Source organism: Ostrea edulis, chromosome 7, assembly GCF_947568905.1.
Source record: "Ostrea edulis chromosome 7, xbOstEdul1.1, whole genome shotgun sequence".
NCBI lineage: Eukaryota > Metazoa > Mollusca > Bivalvia > Ostreida > Ostreidae > Ostrea > Ostrea edulis.
The window spans coordinates 195,588-216,119 of NC_079170.1; the positions used below are offsets into that span (position 1 = coordinate 195,588).

Here is a 20,532-nt window from a genome sequence, read left to right on the forward strand (position 1 = left end):
ATTTCAAAATCCATTAATGTTAACGTCGAATAACGTCAATTTCAGCACCTTCGAAAGTCACTGGTATTCGAACTTGAATTCAAAAAGTTATTAACGCGTGTGACCACCATTTGCATTCACGCATACTTAACAACGGCGCCTCATTGATGCCACTAAAGTGTTCAGAAATGCTTGAGGGATGTTGTTCCAGATGTTGGTTAAAGTCTGGCCTAAATCAGCCAATGTCACTGGCTGATTTGGTAAACGGCGTAGACGTCGTTCCATTTCATCCCAGACGTGGTCGATCGGAGATAAATCGGGGAAAACAGCTGGCCAAGGCAAGACATCGACACTCTGTTGAACAAAAATGTCGCTGACTTCACGTCCAACATGTGGCCTTGCGTTGTCTTGCTGCAGAGTGATGTGATTTTGTTGTCTCTGTATGAAGGGTATCACATGACGCTGAATAATTTCGTCTCGATAGCGTACGCCAGTGAGATTTCGGTTGACAATTTGTAGAGGGGTCCTTCCATGTGTTGTTATTCCACCCCACACCATAACGCTACCTCCACCGACTTGTCGACGTTGCACAACACAAGTGTCCTGGTATCGCTTCCCAACGCGACGATGCTCTACAACGGCCGTCACTGCTATCCAAGTGAAATCTGGATTCATCAGTGAACAGAATATTGGCCCAGTCCTGTATTCTGAATCACAGATGCCGTCTGCACCACTTTAGTCTAGCGATACGATGACGTTTAAGCAGTATTGGGCGCACCGCTGGACATCTTGGTCTGATGTTGTGCTCGCGTAGACGATTACGCACAGTTCTTGGACTGATTGGTTGAAGTCCAGGAATGCTACGAGCAGTCAAACTTGCTGTCTGGAAACGATTTCTCAGGTGTACAAGTCTAATGTGGTTGTCCTGTCGACGCAACGTCACACGAGGACGCCTAGAACGTGGTCGAACCCAAGTGTTACCAGATTGTTGGAAACGTCTCCATAATGACGGGATGGTATTCCAATGAACTTCAGTGTCTTGCTACGATATTTTGTGACATCCCAGCTAGAAACATCCCAACAGCACGATTACGTTGGTTTTCGCTGAGTCGTGACATGACAGAAGGGTAAATTTTGTCTAAACTAAAGTGCTTTCCACGAATAGTGTCCAAACAAACCTTGTACACTTCTTACTCCAAACAGTATTGGCCAGTAAAACTCCTGCGTCCGACCACTTCAATAAACAACATGTATTCACTAACCATGAAAAAGTCCGTGCATCTGAGTCGGGTACTATCCGATATTGTTCATAAACATCACCTTTATCGATTGTTTAGATTTTATAAATATAACCAATATAGAAAAATTATACTAAATTTTATAATGCAGTTTTTTTCCGCTAGTATATATGTAAAATGCTTTAATAAAAAAGTGAAGATAACGAACAGTGATCAGGTTTATAAAATTTACAATTTTAAAAGATTTACATTTTATGATAAATATATGTAGAATGCTTTAAAAAAGTAAATTTTCTTTAGTTAACTGGCCTAAAATATTCAACAAACAATTAACTGTTTATAATTAAGTAAGTTGTTGGTTGGTTGTTTAATTTACGTCTCCTAGAGAATTTTTCATTCATATCAAGATCTAACCAGCTGAAGGTGAATTACCAGATGTATCCTTCGAGCTCAGGACCCATATTTACTAAAGTTCGTAGACGTAAACGTAAACGTGGGATTTACGTCTGATTTAAGATTAGAGTTCAGTACTCGTAAAATGGTATTCACAAAACCGTTCGTAGCTGCAAACGTAACTTATGAATTCTTAAATGTACGATTGCACTTATGCGTGCGCAGTGGCTATTGTCACTTCGAAGCATAAAAAGTGTGAATTTGCTCATCTACTTTGAATCCCCTGTGCTACCGCTTAACTTAAAATGACGAAAAAGAACACAGAACCTTGTGAGAAAGCAACGAATTTCAACGTACACGTATGTCTGCCTACAGTATGTCGATCAGCTGTACCGTTATTCAGTGTTGTTTACAAATTCAAATGGAAGGTTCATCAAATTTAACGCATTTGTGCATGGATTTGCGATGCTGTACTTGTTCTGTTCAGCAGCACTGTTGGTTGAAAGAAAAAATAAGCATGATTAAAGATATAGTTATTATAAACAAACAGCAATGAATTAATTTTGAAGATTGAAAAAGTTACCAGATTTTATTTCCAATTCTTTAATTGAATCCGATGTGAACTCCAGTCCTGATCGAGTCGGAGTTGGGTATGTGTATGAAGGAAGTCTCGTCAAATTGTAGATCGTGTTGAGGTACCCAAAAATATCTCGTAGATGTTTGATTTTGCTTCAGCCCTTTACATGATTTCGCAGAAATGACCTTCAAATTTGCGGGGGGGGGGGGGATCCTCCTTGGCATGCTTCCACGCCCCATGAATTGGATTCATGTGAATTCCCACTTCCTCCTGGGTACTGTCTTTAACATAACCTTTTTAAAAGAGTACTTAGGTAAAACAGTGAAGTGTTCCTATCCAAGGTCGTTAAAGGAACAGTACGCTCTCCATCTATCACTATATATCGTGGATCCTGACACCTTGTGGCGCTGAATGATAGGCGTGTCCTCAGACCTGTCAGACATTGGATATATCACCAGTGTGTTCGTCTTTCTCTCCACCATCCCAAATTCCGAAATCTAGGAGAAATATAATGCACTAGGAATATACCTTCCTCCGAAAAATTACATCGGGTTTTCGCTTTTATGACATGTTTTATCGGGTGCCTGTAAAGAGCGAAACGAAATCTACTGACACGAAACGAAATCTACCGAAACGAAACCCACCGAAACGAAACAAAACCTACCGAAAAGAAACAAAACAGATTGTATAGCCGAACTCTTTTAACTATGATAATTAAAAATGGTATCTTAGGCCCCTGTGAAAGTTACCACATATAAATAAAATTCGCCTTCCCTTCGATGTAGGCTTTCGGCTTGACTAATACAAAGTTTTAAAAGTTGGAAGGGGGGGTGAGTAAGCACAAAGTACATATCCGAAGCTGATTAAATACCATGTGCAATTAGTTTCGGGTCCGAAAATTTCAGAACGAAGGGTTACAGTCTCAGAGGTCTGTGAAAACACACTAAACTAGGGGTGGGATCGCCGAAGTTGGATCCGCCTTTGGGCATAGATACATTGTTTGAAGAAGCTTGTCTGACAAAGTTGAAAGCAGGAAGTGCTCTTAACTTCTAACTGCTGAGGTGCGAGTACTTTCAATAATGGAAAAAATTAAATAGTATACCATATTATACGAATGCAATTCGGTAAGATATATATAGGCCTACATGTATTATGTCGGTAGTTTCGTTTCTTTTCAATGGGTTTCGTTTCGTTTCGGTATATTTCGTTTCGTTTCGTTTCGATTTTGTTTCCCACTTTACAGGTACCCATGTTTTGTCACGTGATACCCGTCATATGTGTACTCGATAGTACAATCCGTGGATCAACAGTATGCAATTTACAAAATTTCTTTAAACAATCGGGTTGGCGCTCAGAAATTGAACAAAGGACACCTTTACGTAAAGCTTTGTGAAGCGGTATCTCATCTTTACTTACCACAAAATCCCGAATATATAAATACATCATCAACTAATGACGTTATTCGCAAGCTCGGTGCTCTGGGTTTCAAGGATCCTCTCACCATGGATGGGTTTTCAAATACTCTGTCTGATATTCCAAATATTACTCTTTATGACGTTTTTAATCATCTAATAACATCGAGATCTGACTATGACAGAAAAACTTGAAGATTACAAATCATGCACAGGGGAACCTAAAAAAAACAAACAAACAAACAAAATAAAAAAAAAGAATAAAAGAAAAATCCGGCTAGGCCTCCATTTCTTAAATCGTTGGGAGGGGGTCACTGGTAAACTATCGAAAATAGTGTGTAGGGGGTTGTAAAGGGTTCACCCAATATAACTTTATTTGCATTTGAAATACATGTAACAGAAATTAATCAGCTGTTACGAAAAACATTAATTTTCACGCATACAAGAGCAAACTATTGAAATGCATGGTTTCAGAGACAATTTATGAGTTTGAACTTCACACAAATTATATATAAACAGAATTTGATTGATATAATATCAAGTAAATAGAGAAAATTCAGATCCACAAGAATATATTTATATTACAAATCGCATTTTCCTCTATGAACCAACCAATTTCAGCGCGCGACATATTCCGTTCACATTGACTATGAACGGATCACAGGGGTTTCTTAGCCATTTTGTTTTCAATCTATATGTGGGTGGTTAATGAAGACAACGATAACATATCCCACACACCCTCCGCCCCACTTTAAAATAGGGTTTTGAAGATCGGGCAACCCCACTCCCACCCCTATTTTGGCATGTCAAGAAAATTCAAATCAACTTTCAATTCTTCCTTCGGCTGCCCCCCTACCCCCCCCCCCCCCCCCCCCCCCCCCCCCCGAAGAAAGAAAGAAAAACACGATATTTCTAGCATTTCTGCCATGCTATTAACAATATGACAGAACTAGCATTACGATTTCCCTCAAGTGCTTTCTGCATTATTGGCATTTTTCAGTTTAATATTCCACAATATTCGAGAACTCTTGCGCTGAGATCATGAACTCTGCAACACGCATTATGAGAATTTCTATCGGGTTCGAGGTTCTGCCTTTTTCTCACTAAACCTAATTTTAGAAGCAGGAAGATCCACCAGTGTTGGTACGAAGAAATGGAAAGTAGATAACAACACTGTTGAATGGTTGACACAGAGGAAAGAAGATGGCACGAGGAACAGATTATAATTTTGAGCTCGGAGAAACGCTGGGAGAGGGCGCCTTCGGCAAAGTCTACCTGTGTTTTGATAAAAATAACGCCGACAAGAGGGTAAGCCATGTTTGATGTTAGATTGGGTACAGTTTGCCAGCGGTTGTGAAATCTCTCAGTCTTGAATCTGTCGATGTCTCTCTCCCTTGTCACTATTTAATGATTGGTCTAATTTTACATAAGAAGATACAATTAAAAATTATTAAAACGGAAATTAGTAAACATCGATTTTAACATTCTACTTTCGGTTTGTCAGTTTGTGCAATCATGAATGACATTGTACATTAAGGAATACAATACATGCCAGAGAATTAGAACTATCACGTCAGTTTCTACCACCATCTGGCCCAGATAATTGATCATTTCAGTAGGAGTCCCAAAATCTGGCATTCAAATAAGTAAAGTGATTTCCTATACACAAAGAACACCGGAAAAACACTTATAAACATATATATTAACAAATAAACAGGACAACTTACAAAGGGTCAACAAATACAACGACTACAATGCTGCGTCCTCCAAGACACGTCCGCTTGCCTAGAGTTCGCAGGTAAGAGAGAGAGCAAATCATGTGCAGGCTCAGAAGACTCCGAGCCCGACCAGAAACACCAAAAATCCACCCCCCAAATTCACTACATAAGGAATTTATAAGCAAACCCAAACTACGTTTAATTTGATCCAAAATTGCTCTGTGTTGTATGACAGGAGCGTGAAGTTGGCATGAAATTGCCAAAAATGCCAAAATCAATCAAAACATTTATAAATTCAGGGGGTTGTCGTTTCAGAAAACATACAGGCCATGCATCGAGCAAATTCATATTCAAATAAATCTTCTCTGATAAACAGGGTTTTTCTTTAAGGTCTTGATTTCAGGTGCCTGGGCCTTTCCAATTGGGAAAAATAGCGACATTTCCTTGAAATTGGAAAAAATGTTTTATGGATAGAAGAACCCAGCACTGTAGGGAGAAAAACAAACCAGTGCATTAAGGAATAATTGGACTCCTTCTGACTTATAGTCACGGTTCCAAAAAATTTCGGGTCAGGTCGGTTCTAAATTTTTTACTTCAGGTTCGGGTATTTCGGTTCAGGTCTTTATAACTATTTAAAAAATATAATGTACAGTTAAAATCAAAAACCTTTATTGTATTTTGTCACAATAATTACTCGGGGACTTGGACTGAGGTTTAGACTCAACATTCATGGTACTAGAAACAGCATTGTCACTTCTACTCATTTCCATTCCATGCTTTCAATGTTTTGTCATTGACGATGTTGATTCTGTGGTGTATTTTCAATGCGTCTGTCATATATCTTACATATACTGTCATTATTTCCAGTTTTGTCCACAATGCCATCATTTAAGAATTTATCAAAATACAGCCACCTTTGAGGATTTTGAATACATTTTGTTTAAACGGATTCCTAATAATGATTCTATTTTAAAAACCAAACCCGAGCCGAAATACGGAAAAATGGAACCGAACCCGATCCGACCAACATGACCCGCGGTTTTCGGTTATTTCGGGTACCCGTTGCAGCCCTACTGACTTAATACATTTTGGTCAAAGCTTACCATATTCAAATAATCACAGGCCAAAAAAATTAAGTTTACTTGGCAATTTTGAAGCGAAAATTCTAATCTGTTGGCCTCTGAACAAGATTTATGAACAATAAAGTTGCCCTGCTTTGATCTGTTTTCATTGTTGGGGAATTTTAAAGCACAAATTGGGAAAAATATCTGCTTTTAAGGATTGGGAACGGGGCCTCATTTCGGCCCCTTACAGACCCTTAAAAAATCCCTGGTAAACAATAGATATTAATTTCATTTTGCTTGACAGCTGGGCACACCTTTTCCTAAGCAATAATCTGGATGAAATTTAACAGTTATTAAGCTCTTTTTGAAAAAAGGCAGGGAAAAGTCTTATTGATGAAGTAATAATGCTATCAAACAAGTGAAAGTCTTATTCATGAAGTAATAATGCTATCAAACAAGTGAAAAGTCTTATTGATGAAGTAATAATGCTATCAAACAAGTGAAAGTCTTATTGATGAAGTAATAATGCTATCAAACAAGTGAAAGTCTTATTCATGAAGTAATAATGCTATCAAACAAGTGAAAAGTCTTATTGATGAAGTAATAATGCTATCAAACAAGTGAAAGTCTTATTCATGAAGTAATAATGCTATCAAACAAGTGAAAGTCTTATTCATGAAGTAATAATGCTATCAAACAAGTGAAAAGTCTTATTGATGAAGTAATAATGCTATCAAACAAGTGAAAAGTCTTATTGATGAAGTAATAATGCTATCAAACAAGTGAAAAGTCTTATTGATGAAGTAATAATGCTATCAAACAAGTGAAAGTCTTATTGATGAAGTAATAATGCTATCAAACAAGTGAAAAGTCTTATTCGTGAAGTAATAATGCTATCAAACAAGTGAAAAGTCTTATTGATGAAGTAATAATGCTATCAAACAAGTGAAAAGTCTTATTGATGAAGTAATAATGCTATCAAACAAGTGAAAAGTCTTATTCGTGAAGTAATAATGCTATCAAACAAGTGAAAAGTCTTATTCATGAAGTAATAATGCTATCAAACAAGTGACAACTTTCAAATTGATTTGTGTTGATAGTATGCTTGGCAGATATTTAATGTACTAAAACACAGATGAAGACACATTTAATGTAAAACAGAGAATTTTTGGGGGCCTTTTCATGTACACAATCATACTTTGTTCTCTATTGATATAAAGAAAGTATTTTGTGTCTATATCTGTACATTTCAGAGAGTCCAATACGGGACTTTCGCAATACGGATCCACCCTGACTTTTATTGCGCGTTGAACGTAATTTGTAGGGCATGTCATTTCTGGATTACAATAACAACTAAGTAATCAAGCATGGGATACTTCAATATTGCTATCAAATTACTGTAATAAAATACTATTTTTCAAAAAAAGGAATCACTACAACCATTTATAGGAAAATGCATGTGATTAAATCATGTGAATTGGCAAGGAAAACAAATCTAGAGAATATCTTGAGGATATCGGTAAAACTTCACACCTTCACTCCAAAGATACACGTCTAAATGTGCCTTTTTCCTTCCATTTAATTTACATCATCAGATATATTACATGTATATTGATATTATGCTATAATGTGTAATTTTATGTCTTTTTATTTCACGCTATGCTTTTTTTTTAAATCTAAGACTGTCATGCAGAGACTATCTTGTTAATCAATATGGTGGATTGACAAATGTGTGATGTCATCAGCAAATTCATTACAACTCTATGAGTATTTCATCGAGGAGAAAAAAATGAATTTTACCGTTTTGATGTAAAACTTTTTAAGAACATTATTTCTACTTGTGTGTATTTAACTCTACCATCAATATCACTGTGAATGCTTGTTATAAATAAGTGTACCATGCTATTATAACATTCTAAACAACAAATGCAGGTTAAACATTTTCCCAGCTAGGAGATACAGAACAGATAATTGAAATGTGTAATTTTATTGACAATATGCATAAGTATGCTTAGGTCATGTGATATCAACATTTTGTGTTCAGTCTGTAGGTTACCATGGTTATAATAAATCAGTGATTTGTGTACTGACTAGTTGAATGAATCAATGGTTTGTGTACCGACTAGTTGAATAAATCAATGGTTTGTGTACCGACTAGTTGAATAAATCAATGGTTTGTGTACCGACTAGTTGAATAAATCAATGGTTTGTGTACCGACTAGTTGAATAAATCAATGGTTTGTGTACCGACTAGTTGAATAAATCATTGGTTTGTGTACCGACTAGTTGAATAAATCAATGGTTTGTGTACCGACTAGTTGAATAAATCAATGGTTTGTGTACCGACTAGTTGAATAAATTAATGATTTGTGTACTGACCAGTTGAATACATTTCTATTTATTAACTTTCAGTATGCTATGAAAGTGATAGATCTAAGGAAAGCAACATCAGATGAACAGGAACTAGCAGAGAAAGAGGCCAGTTTGTTGACAGATTTACAGCATGAATTCATTCTGCACGCAGTCACATCATTTCAAGATAACGGAGCCCTTTGTATAGTGACTGAGTTCTGTGATCAGGGTGATTTGTCCCAATTTCTGGAAAAAAGAAGCGGGAAACCTTTAGATGAACAACGAATTGTTGAATGGTTTAGACAGATTTGCAGTGCGTTAGAGGTAAATGATGGGATATCTGTTATGATATTTATAATGGATGTTTAACACAGTTAATGAGAAATGGCAACGTTTCTTTACAGTATCTGCATGGTAGAAATGTCTTACACAGAGACATGAAGACACAGAATGTTTTCCTGACGGGTGAGGAGATGACAGCAAAGCTGGGGGATCTAGGACTGGCCAAGTATGTATTTAACTACACAACAACCAATCAAAATACAGAAAATACAAATATCTTAAAGAGGTTTTTTTTATGCTCAAAAGTGATGTTCATTTCTTAATTAATCATTACATCCAGCTGATACATACTCATGTCTTCTAACAATATAGATAAAAAAAAGTGTAATGCTAGGCATATTGTATATGAATAATAACCTTTTTGCACTTATTATATGGAAAAAATAAAATACATTATCTAAAATTTTAGAGTTTAAAAGACTATGTTAGAAGTATTATTATTATGTTTATTCAGGCAAAGCATCAGATTAATTACAAATCATAATAAAATACATTGTAAAATACCTTAATAATGTCAATTAGGGATCACAAATGAATTTTTGGCACATTGCTATCATATGTACGCAATAGCACTCCAGATATTATCAACGCTATAGCTACTAACAACATCATTATCAAGATACATGCTTATCACAGAACCAGATCTTATCACAGACAATACAAATTATTTACTTTAAATCAATCTTTTGTCTAGGATAACCCATGAAACCAATTTATAAAACTTGCTTATTTCCAATGGGGTCTTAAGATGTTATAAGTTGATTATAGATTACGTATGACTAAGACAGCATAGACCAACATAAGAGGATTTTCCTAGCCTAAATTAAGTAAAATTGTGTCCATTGTTTAATTTTATATTAAAACAAAATATTTTTTTAAAATGTATCATTATACACTTTACCATTAAAAAAACATTATACATAAATGTTTTCTTCCCTCCTACCAGCTTCTTCTGCAAGATGCAACTTGACAGCAGATTCAAAACTAGCTCTATTAGCTATATTTTTTACTTCCAAAGGAAGAGAATTCCAGTTTTAAATGGCATGATAATAACAATTTGAACTATTGTAGGCCCTAACCCTAGGAACATGATGATTAAAATTGGAGGCTCCGCAAGTAGAATTATCATTTCTGTCAAATTTCTCATGTAAATGATTTGGTGCAAGGTCATGGTTGATGTTAAAGACATGGTTGAGTCTTAATTGTTTAATACAATCTTTTACAGAGTGTGTTTATTGAATCTAAAATATCACAATTTATACTAGTTCTAGGGTTAAGATTTAAAATGAATCTTATTGTTTTGTTTTGAAGAACTTGTGGCTTTTTCTTCAAGGATTTAGATAAGCTTTCATACCAAACAGGGTTTTTTTTTTAATTATTGGCCCAAATGCTAAATTTTCCTACAAATTTCAGGTAAAATAAAATACGTGTTTTTAAGAATCTATCTTATGTTTGGAAAAATATATCAACCACATTGATATACAACTGTATACCACATTGATATACAACTGTATATACCACATTGGTATACAACTGTATACAACATTTATATACAACTGTATACAACATTTATATACAACTGTATACAACATTGATATACAACTGTATACAACATTGATATACAACTGTATATACCACATTGATATACAACTGTATATACCACATTGGTATACAACTGTATACAACATTGATATACAACTGTATACAACATTGATATACAACTGTGTATACAACATTGATATACAACTATATACAACATTGATATACAACTGTATACAACATTGATATACAACAGTATACAACATTGATATACAACATTGATATACAACATTGATATACAACTGTATATACCACATTGATATACAACTGTATACAACATTGATATACAACTGTATATACAACATTGATATACAACTGTATATACCATATTGATATACAACTGTATACAGCATTGATATACAACAGTATACAGCATTGATATACAACTGTATACAACATTGATATACAACTGAATACAACATTGATATAAAACTGCATATACCACATTGATATACAACTGTATATACAACATTGATATACAACTGTATACAACATTGATATACAACTGTATACCACATTGATATACACCTGTATATACCACATTGATATACAACTGTGTATACAACATTGATATACAACTGTATATACCACATTGATATACAACTGTATACAGCATTGATATACAACTGTATATACCACATTGGTATACAACTGTATATACCACATTGATATACAACTGTATACCACATTGATATACAACTGTGTACAACATTGATATACAACTGTATACAACATTGATATACAACTGTATACAACATTGATATACAACTGTATACAGCATTGATATACAACTGTATATACAACATTAATATACAACTGTATACCACATTGATATACAACTGTATACAACATTTATATACAACTGTATACAACATTGATATACAACTGTATATACAACATTGATATACAACTGTATATACAACATTGATATACAACTGTATATACAAAATTGATATACAACTGTATACAACATTGATATACAACTGTATACAGCATTGATATACAACTGTATATACCACATTGGTATACAACTGTATATACCACATTGATATACAACTGTATACAAAATTGATATACAACTGTGTATACAACATTGATATACAACTGTATATACCACATTGATATACAACTGTATACAACATTGATATACAACTGTATATACAACATTGATATACAACTGTATACAACATTGATATACAACTGTATATACCACATTGATATACAACTGTATATACAACATTGATATACAACTGTATATACCACATTGATATACAACTGTATATACAACATTGATATACAACTGTATATAACATTTGAAAAAGTTTGAAGTCTCTACTACAGTCTTATTTTACGTAAGAACTTTTTAAAGATGCGTATTGTGAAATGACTTGTAGATGTCAAATAGCGAGAACATGAATTTACGAATGCTCTGTTGATCAACAATTACATGTATTCTAGTAACAGAAAAATAAAAGCAAGTGACTTTATTTAGCGAATGATGTTCCTCGCAAAATTTCACAAGCAATGATGAACATGATAAATTCCTTGCATATATTTAAGAATCAACGGTGCTTGTATCATAACTTACATGATTGAACTTCAGAGGCTGTGGAGCTATAACTTTTAAGCATTACTGAATTTGAAGCAATGAAGTGAATCTATAAGCCCACTGTAACAAGTAAATATTTTGTTAGGGTTGCCTTTGTTGAAATAAATTACCATTTTGCAAATAGTTAAAGTTTTAGTATTTATCTGTATCTGCAGTCTATGCCGCTAAAGGTTATGACATTATTACAACATATATATTTAAGGACAATCATAGATATACCAGGTTATTTATTATTTTGTCACTTCTGTACTATTTTCTCACTCCAGTACATGAACTATATTCTATATGTTCTCAAAATAGATGCAATTTCTACAATTGATGTTTGATTTAAATTACAGAGTTTTAGAAAGGCCAACAGCGAAAGCCGTGACTTTCTGTGGCAGCCCTTACTACATGAGCCCTGAGATCTTTGCCTGTAAGCCGTATGACTCTAAGGTGTGTTATTAATTTTCCAACAGATGAGAAAACAGGAAAAGTTGTTTTAATGCGCAATTAAGCCGATCATGCTGTAGGAGTTGTTTTGGGGGGTTTTTTGTTGGTTTTTTTTTTTTAAGTAACATTCATGTATATCTTGTGTTAAAGACTTGTGGCAAATATTTTGCAAAACACTGGATTATTTTTAAGCCTCTATAATCAGAGATACGTGGGCATATAGTTTTTGGTCTATCTGCATGCTTGCAAAAGTTTTAATTGTGACCATAACATTTAATTTCACCATAACATTTGAATGGCTGGTGAAAGTGTTTTCATATTTCATGTATATTCCTTGTGGCAAGACCAGCTTTCTTTTCATACTAAAAGTCTTGATCTTGTGACCTTGGACAAGATTTTGCCATATGGAGGCATCACAAACACATCTTGCTGAGAACGATATCAGTTTAATTCAGCTTGTTCCAATTTCACTTCTCATTTGATGTAGACATGGTAATAGAAGTATTCTTGACTGAAGTAGAGCACCAAAGCTAACTAAAGGAAAAAAGTACATGTAATTTCATTACTGAAGTAGAGCACCAAAGCTAACTAAAGGAAAAAAGTACATGTAATTCATTACTGAAGTAGAGCACCAAAGCTAACTAAAGGAAAAAAGTACATGTAATTTCATTATGCTTCATGTATGTACAAAGTGTTCTCAAAATAGAATAGCAGACTTTCTGTTCTCATGTACATAGACATGACAAAATCATCGAAAAATTCTGAAGCTTTCTCATAGTTTGATCTACAAATATGAATATCAGAACTTTTGTATACTAAGCTTATTGCATATTTTTGGCTTTAGCAAAGTACTTTGTATTTGACAGTGTACAGATATTATGACTTTTGTTTACTAAACTTAATACTTTATATTTGACAGTGTACAGACATTATGACTTTTGTATACTAAACTTAATACTTTATATTTGACAGTGTACAGACATTATAACTTTTGTTTACTAAACTTAATACTTTATATTTGACAGTGTACAGACATTATGACTTTTGTTTACTAAACTTAATACTTTATATTTGACAGTGTACAGAAATATGTGGAATGTTAGTGTTGCTTTGGTTACTGTTCCTAAGTTTGAAAATGATAAAGAATAGGGAAAATATACTGTAACCGTATCTCATGGAAGGGATTTTTTTATACTGTAACCATATCTCACGGCAGGGATTTTTTTATACTGTAACCGTATCTCATGGGAGGGATTTTTTACCCCTTGAATACAGGAGCCTGGGCCTTCAAGTTTGGGGAAAATAGTGATATTTGATTAAAATTGAGAAATTTGTTTCCTACAAGTTATCCATTTGATATTTTTAAATTTGTTATCAATGTAGTTGGCTTAAACAATTTATATTTAATTTCCGGTCTTTGGCAGAGAAAAAATGTCCCAAATTTTTTGCAACGGAGTGGCACTGATGTTGGATGGCCCTCATGGCATATTCTAAAGCATCCATCATTTGGGAATGTTTAGGCATCATTTTGGGAAAAACACCTGCTTTTCAGCATTGGGATTGGGGCAGAATTTTGGCCCTCTACAGACCTTAAAAAAATCTCTGCACTGAGTCCTAATTTCACACATCGTTTGGTCCACGGTTCTGAAATTCCGTTGAGTTCATGGCTTGCATGAAAATAGCTCACATGCTTTAAGTTTGCTGGTATGAAATTACTTTGAGTTTGTATGACCACGGACATAGAGGAAAAAAGAACCGCTCCTAAAAAATTACGTTTACGGTGTATTCTTTTATATCAAATAGCTGATTTGTTTGTTTGATATTCGTAGGATTGGTTAACTATAAATAGCTGATTTATCAGATCTGTAGTTTCTCCCTTTCTGCGCTTTGTACGAGAACTGTTGTAGAAATGATCTTGTATTGCAGAGTGACATCTGGGCAATGGGGGTGTGTGTATACGAAATGGCAACTCTGGAGCGACCATTCGATGCTACACTCATGCAGCAACTGGTGTTTAAAATTGTTCACGGTCAGGTATGTTGTTTGCACTTAAGCACTGAAAAAAATATCCTGATATTGTATTAACAGCATTTTTAAAGTTACTCTTCAACTCTTAAAGTTACCGCCAATGCCAAAAGAAAGATACAGCGCACAGTTAATTACACTGATAGAGAAGATGATGTGTCGGGAAACAGACAAGCGGCCGTCTGCTTCACAGCTACTTCAGGATGCGCTCTTCAAAAATCATCAAACACCAAAAGTAAGCTTACAAGAACTATTGCATGTTCTCACAAATCTGAAATGATCACTCTATGAAAATGAAAACATTAAACAGAAACACCTTAATTGTTATTAATCGTTCTTAAATATGTAATTACAACCTTATGTTTTGATATTTTGATATACATGTTTATATTTTTTTTACCTTTATTGCTACATGAAGCAAATTTCCTAGGAATTAAAACCTCTGCATAACATTGAGTTGTTCATGATAATCTGTTAATGCTTTAGGCACCCCCTACAGTGCCCCAAGGCAAAGGAGCATTTGGTGGCGTGTCCATGCGTGGGAACCCTGCACTTATCAATGCCCTCAATCAGTCTCTGGTTCATAAATTTGATATGACGGAGCTGGTGGGAACTCTCAACGCAAAAGCAAACCAAGAAAAAAGGAAGAAGAAACCCAAACGAGCCAATCAGGATGGATTTAGTTCAATCTTACACACCGCCAACGTCTCCAACAAATTCATAGCCGCCAACTATGATGACATGGAGAAAACAGTCACAGACAAGACCATGAAGAAAGGATTACACGAGAAGGGAAAGTTTGCGAAAAATCTTCCACCCAAATCCTCAGTGGCCAGTGCCTCGGACATTTCACTGGAGGATGAGGATGACTTTGAGAGCACGATGAAAGCTGACAAGGCTAGAGCAGCTCTGCCACCTCCTCCAGATCCCCTCCAGATGATGAACCTGGTGGTCAGGACTCTGACTCAGGTGTTTCCTAAGGTACAATTTATATACTGTTAGCCAATGCTTGTTGGATTTTGTGTTTCCTAAGGTACAATTTATATACTGTTAGCCAATGCTTGTTGGATTTTGTGTTTCCTAAGGAACAATTTATATACTGTTAGTCAATGCTTGTTGGATTTTGTGTTTGCTAAGGTACAATTTATATACTGTTAGCCAATGCTTGTTGGATTTTGTGTTTCCTAAGGTACAATTTATATACTGTTAGTCAATGCTTGTGGGATTTTGTGTTTGCTAAGGTACAATTTATATACTGTTAGCCAATGCTAGTTGGAGTTTGTGTTTCCTAAGGTACAATTTATATACTGTTAGTCAATGTTTGTTGGATTTTGATGAGTGTAGGACTGTGTGTGATGTTACATCTGATCTTAAAAGAACGTAAGGTTACTGCAAAAATAGGTGTGACCAAACAGGGTCTACCTAGGTGTTAATTGCTATACCCAATGAAATGCACAGAAAGTAAAAGAAAAAATCTATTGAAAATCTGCCCAATTAATCCTTCGTTAAGAAATAAGAATAAAAAATATATCAATTCATTTATTAGAATTCTTTAATTTGATCTGAAATTATCATCAATTTTATTGATATGACCAAAATTAGTTTTAGGACATTAGCCAACGTTTCTTGTTTGTTTGTTGTGGGTTTTTTTTTGTTTTTTGTTTATTGGATACCCAGCTGATGCACTTGGTCGAACCAGTAAATCAGGGTCGATCTGATCTATTATCTGATGTTTGATTGACAAGCAGTAATACTATGTTTTGTATCTTAGTCCAGGTTAATTTCAAGGGAATGGCTTTAAAAAGTGATTCTTTAAACTTTAATTCCTCTAATATTAAGTAACCTCTAACCGTAGGTTAATTACCTGTTCTTAGGTAAAGTATTTCTTTAAAAGAAGCTTTTCTTAGTATGGTATTTTGTATTCAAATGCACATAACGTATATTTATAACATCAAGATTACTAGTGTACACAAACTTGACTATAATATATAGAATATATTTGTGTATTGCTGAAAGTATTTATTTATTTGTGTGTGAAAGTCCATAGAATCTGGTCATTTCTCTAAATAGTGTGAATTTATGTTGATAGAACGTATTGATATAATAATGCGTGATCAGTGAATTTATGTTGATAGAACGTATTGATATAATAACGTATTGATATAATAACGTATTGATATAATAACGTATTGATATAATAACGTACTGATATAATAACGTACTGATATAATAACGTACTGATATAATAACGTACTGATATAATAACGTACTGATATAATAACGTACTGATATAATAACGTATTCATATAATAACGTACTCATATAATAACGTATTGATATAATAACGTATTGATATAATAACGTACTGATATAATAACGTACTGATATAATAACGTACTGATATAATAACGTATTGATATAATAATGCGTGATCACCATTTATTGTCTCCTGGTTCAGTATCTTTGACTGTACTACCCAGGCATAGTACTGTGAGTACAACTCAGTGCTGTGAGTACAACTCAGTGCTGTGAGTACAACTCAGTGTTGGATTCGTTTCTTTCAGGGAGCTGACGGAGGCAGTGAAGGCGCCCTTAGTTTACCCGGTAACAACTTCCTTCATTTCTCGATTCTGTGAACATTGATGTGTGTTTTTGTTGTCATTATAGTAGCTATATGAATATTCACCAACATCGTAGGAAGATTAGGTGATAAGTGATGACCACAGAAATTCCATTTATATTCAATTCTATTAAACGTCCTGTGAAAATAAACACACTGCCTTGCTTACATTTATATTCGATTCTATTAAACGTCCTGTGAAAATAAACACACTCCCTTGCTTACATTTATATTCGATTCTATTAAACGTCCTGTGAAAATAAACACACTGCCTTGCTTACATTTATATTCGATTCTATTAAACGTCCTGTGAAAATAAACACACTGCCTTGCTTACATTTATATTCGATTCTATTAAACGTCCTGTGAAAATAAACACACTCCCTTGCTTACATTTATATTCGATTCAGTTAAACGTCCTGTAAAAATAAACACACTCCCTTGCTTACATTTATATTCGTTTCAGTTAAACGTCCTGTAAAAATAAACACACTCCCTTGCTTACATTTATATTCGATTCAATTAAATGTACTGTTAAAATAGACATGCTCCCTTGCTTACATTTATATTTGTTTCTGTTAAACGCCCTGTAAAAATAAACACACTCCCTTGCTTACATTTATATTCGATTCTATTAAACGTCTGTAAAAATAAACACACTCCCTTGCTTACATTTATATTCGATTCTGTTAAACGTACTGTTAAAATAGACATGCTCCCTTGCTTACATTTATATTTGTTTCTGTTAAACGCCCTGTAAAAATAAACACACTCCCTTGCTTACATTTATATTCGATTCTGTTAAACGTACTGTTAAAATAGACATGCTCCCTTGCTTACATTTATATTCGTTTCTGTTAAACACCCTGTAAAAATAAACACACTCCCTTGCTTACATTTATATTTGTTTCTGTTAAACGCCCTGTAAAAATAAATACACTCCCTTGCTTACATTTATATTCAATTCAGTTAAACGTACTGTAAAAATAAACACACTCCCTTGCTTACATTTATATTCGATTCTGTTAAACATCCTTTGAAAATAAACACGCTTTTCTGTAATGATTCAATTCACAGTAATATTAGGTAAAATTAAAACATGTATCTAAATATTACATGAAGTTAAACATACATGGAGCCTCAAAATGGCAGACACATAACTTTTCAAGCTTACAAGAAAAGGTCCATTTTTCATTCACTTGGGGGTCATCAGAATATAAACTCAACCTTTAGAAGAAAGGGTAAAGTTAGCAAAGAGTTTTGTGTTGTTTGATATTGTTCATTGTTTTTCCAATGGCACTGGTCATGATTAGTGAAAGTAAATGTGACCTGTACACTATACACACTGATAATCTCATGCTAATCTGGTAATCTCATGCTAATCTAAAACATAGCTTTCTAAAGAAGTACAAACAAAATTAATTGTATACATTTACTGGTAATCTCATGCTAATCTAAAACATAGCTTTCTAAAGATTAATTGTATACATTAAAACGTGCTGATAGCGAACTGCTAGTGACAACAATTTTGATGTGAGTTGTAAATGTAATTCGTCATGTCCAATAAGTTCATCATCTGTTTTAAAACTATATGGAGTGAAAATTACTTTTTTGTATGTTGCATGTCAATTTCTCATGTTCATTTCCAGATACCTCAAAAATGGAACCCGAAACTATGTTGTTACATCAAATTGAACAGCTACAAAAGTGAGTATTCGTGGTCTCTGAAAGTCGCTCAATATTAAGCGGTGTTGCTTATTAGTCCCCTACTGACGAAGTCGAGGGGACTTTAGGTTTGCGCTCCGTCCGTCTGTCTGTCAGTCCAGTTTTCCACACTTTTTATGCCCCCCCCCCCCCCTTCAAAGAAGAGGGGCATATTGGCTTGCACCTGTCAGTCGGTTGGTTGGTTGGTCGGTCGGTCTGTAGACCATGTGTTGTCCGCTCAATATCTTGAGAACCATTCACTTGATGATAATGATATTTCATATGTGGGTTGGTTATGAGTAGAAGAGGACCCCTATTGTTTTTCAGGTCCAAAGGTCAAGGGTCAATCTAGTGTGGACATAGGAATATAATGTCCGCTCAATATCTTGAGAACCCTTGGCTTAAAAGACATCAAACTTGGCACACTGGTACATCCTAAGGAGTAGATGACCCCTATTGATTTTGAGGTCATATGGTCAAAGGTCAAGGGTCAACCTGGACATGGGAATATACTGTCCGCTCAATATCTTGAGAACCCTTTGCTTGACAGACATCAAACTTAGTACAGTGGTGTATATTCAGGAGAAGATGACTCCTAGTGATTTTGAGGTCACATGGTCAAAGGTCAAGGGTCAAACTGGACATAATAATATACTGTCCGCTCAATATCTTGATAACCCTTTGCTTGACAGACATCAAACTTGGTACACCAGTATATCTTCAGGAGAAGATGACCCCTATTGATTTTGAGGTCACATGGTCAAAGGTCAAGGGTCAAACTGGACATAATAATATACTGTCCACTCAATATCTTGATAACCCTTTGCTTGACAGACATCAAACTTGGTACACCAGTATATCTTCAGGAGAAGATGACCCCTATTGATTTTGAGGTCACATGGTCAAAGGTCAAGGGTCAAACTGGACCTAGGAATATACTGTCCGCTCAATATCTTGAGAACCCTTTGCTTGACAGACATCAAACTTGGTACACTGGTACATCTTCAGGAGAAGATGACCCCTATTGATTTTGAGGTCACATGGTCAAAGGTCAAGAGTCAAACTGGACCTAGGAATATACTGTCCGTTCAATATCTTGAGAACCCTTTGCTTGACAGACATTAAACTTGGTACTCTGGTACATCTTCAGGAGAAGATGACCCCTATTGATTTTTAGGTCACATGGTTAATTCACTCTTGACATAGGAAGATATTGTCTGCTCAATATTTTGAATTGATGATACTACTATCAATTAAATTATGTGTGTGTATAACCCTTTTCAATTTTGCACCATGGGGGGGCATATGTGTTTTACAAACATCTCTTGTTTTCTCTGTTCTTGCAGATATTTATTTTATATTTGGTATGTGGCTTTGCCATAACAAGTTACAGATCAAGTTCGAACTTCGTCTCGGTCCGTTGAGTTTTCACTTAGTTATGGCCCTCGGACTTAGAAAAATAGCATGA

General features: G+C 34.7%; 1 protein-coding gene across 1 annotated transcript in view; it reads left to right on the plus strand.

Moving 5' to 3' along the window:
- The first annotated feature begins 4,656 nt into the window (after window positions 1-4,656).
- LOC125654014 (uncharacterized) overlaps window positions 4,657-20,532 on the plus strand; it is a 29,223-nt gene continuing 13,347 nt past the window's right edge. The window contains exons 1-9 of the mRNA XM_056145908.1: window positions 4,657-4,907; window positions 8,794-9,057; window positions 9,138-9,241; window positions 12,622-12,718; window positions 14,642-14,749; window positions 14,835-14,975; window positions 15,227-15,721; window positions 17,305-17,344; window positions 19,010-19,067. Of these exons, the coding sequence (XP_056001883.1) occupies window positions 4,803-4,907; window positions 8,794-9,057; window positions 9,138-9,241; window positions 12,622-12,718; window positions 14,642-14,749; window positions 14,835-14,975; window positions 15,227-15,721; window positions 17,305-17,344; window positions 19,010-19,067 (1,412 nt within the window). The 5' untranslated portion in view covers window positions 4,657-4,802. The remainder of the gene's footprint in view (window positions 4,908-8,793; window positions 9,058-9,137; window positions 9,242-12,621; window positions 12,719-14,641; window positions 14,750-14,834; window positions 14,976-15,226; window positions 15,722-17,304; window positions 17,345-19,009; window positions 19,068-20,532) is intronic.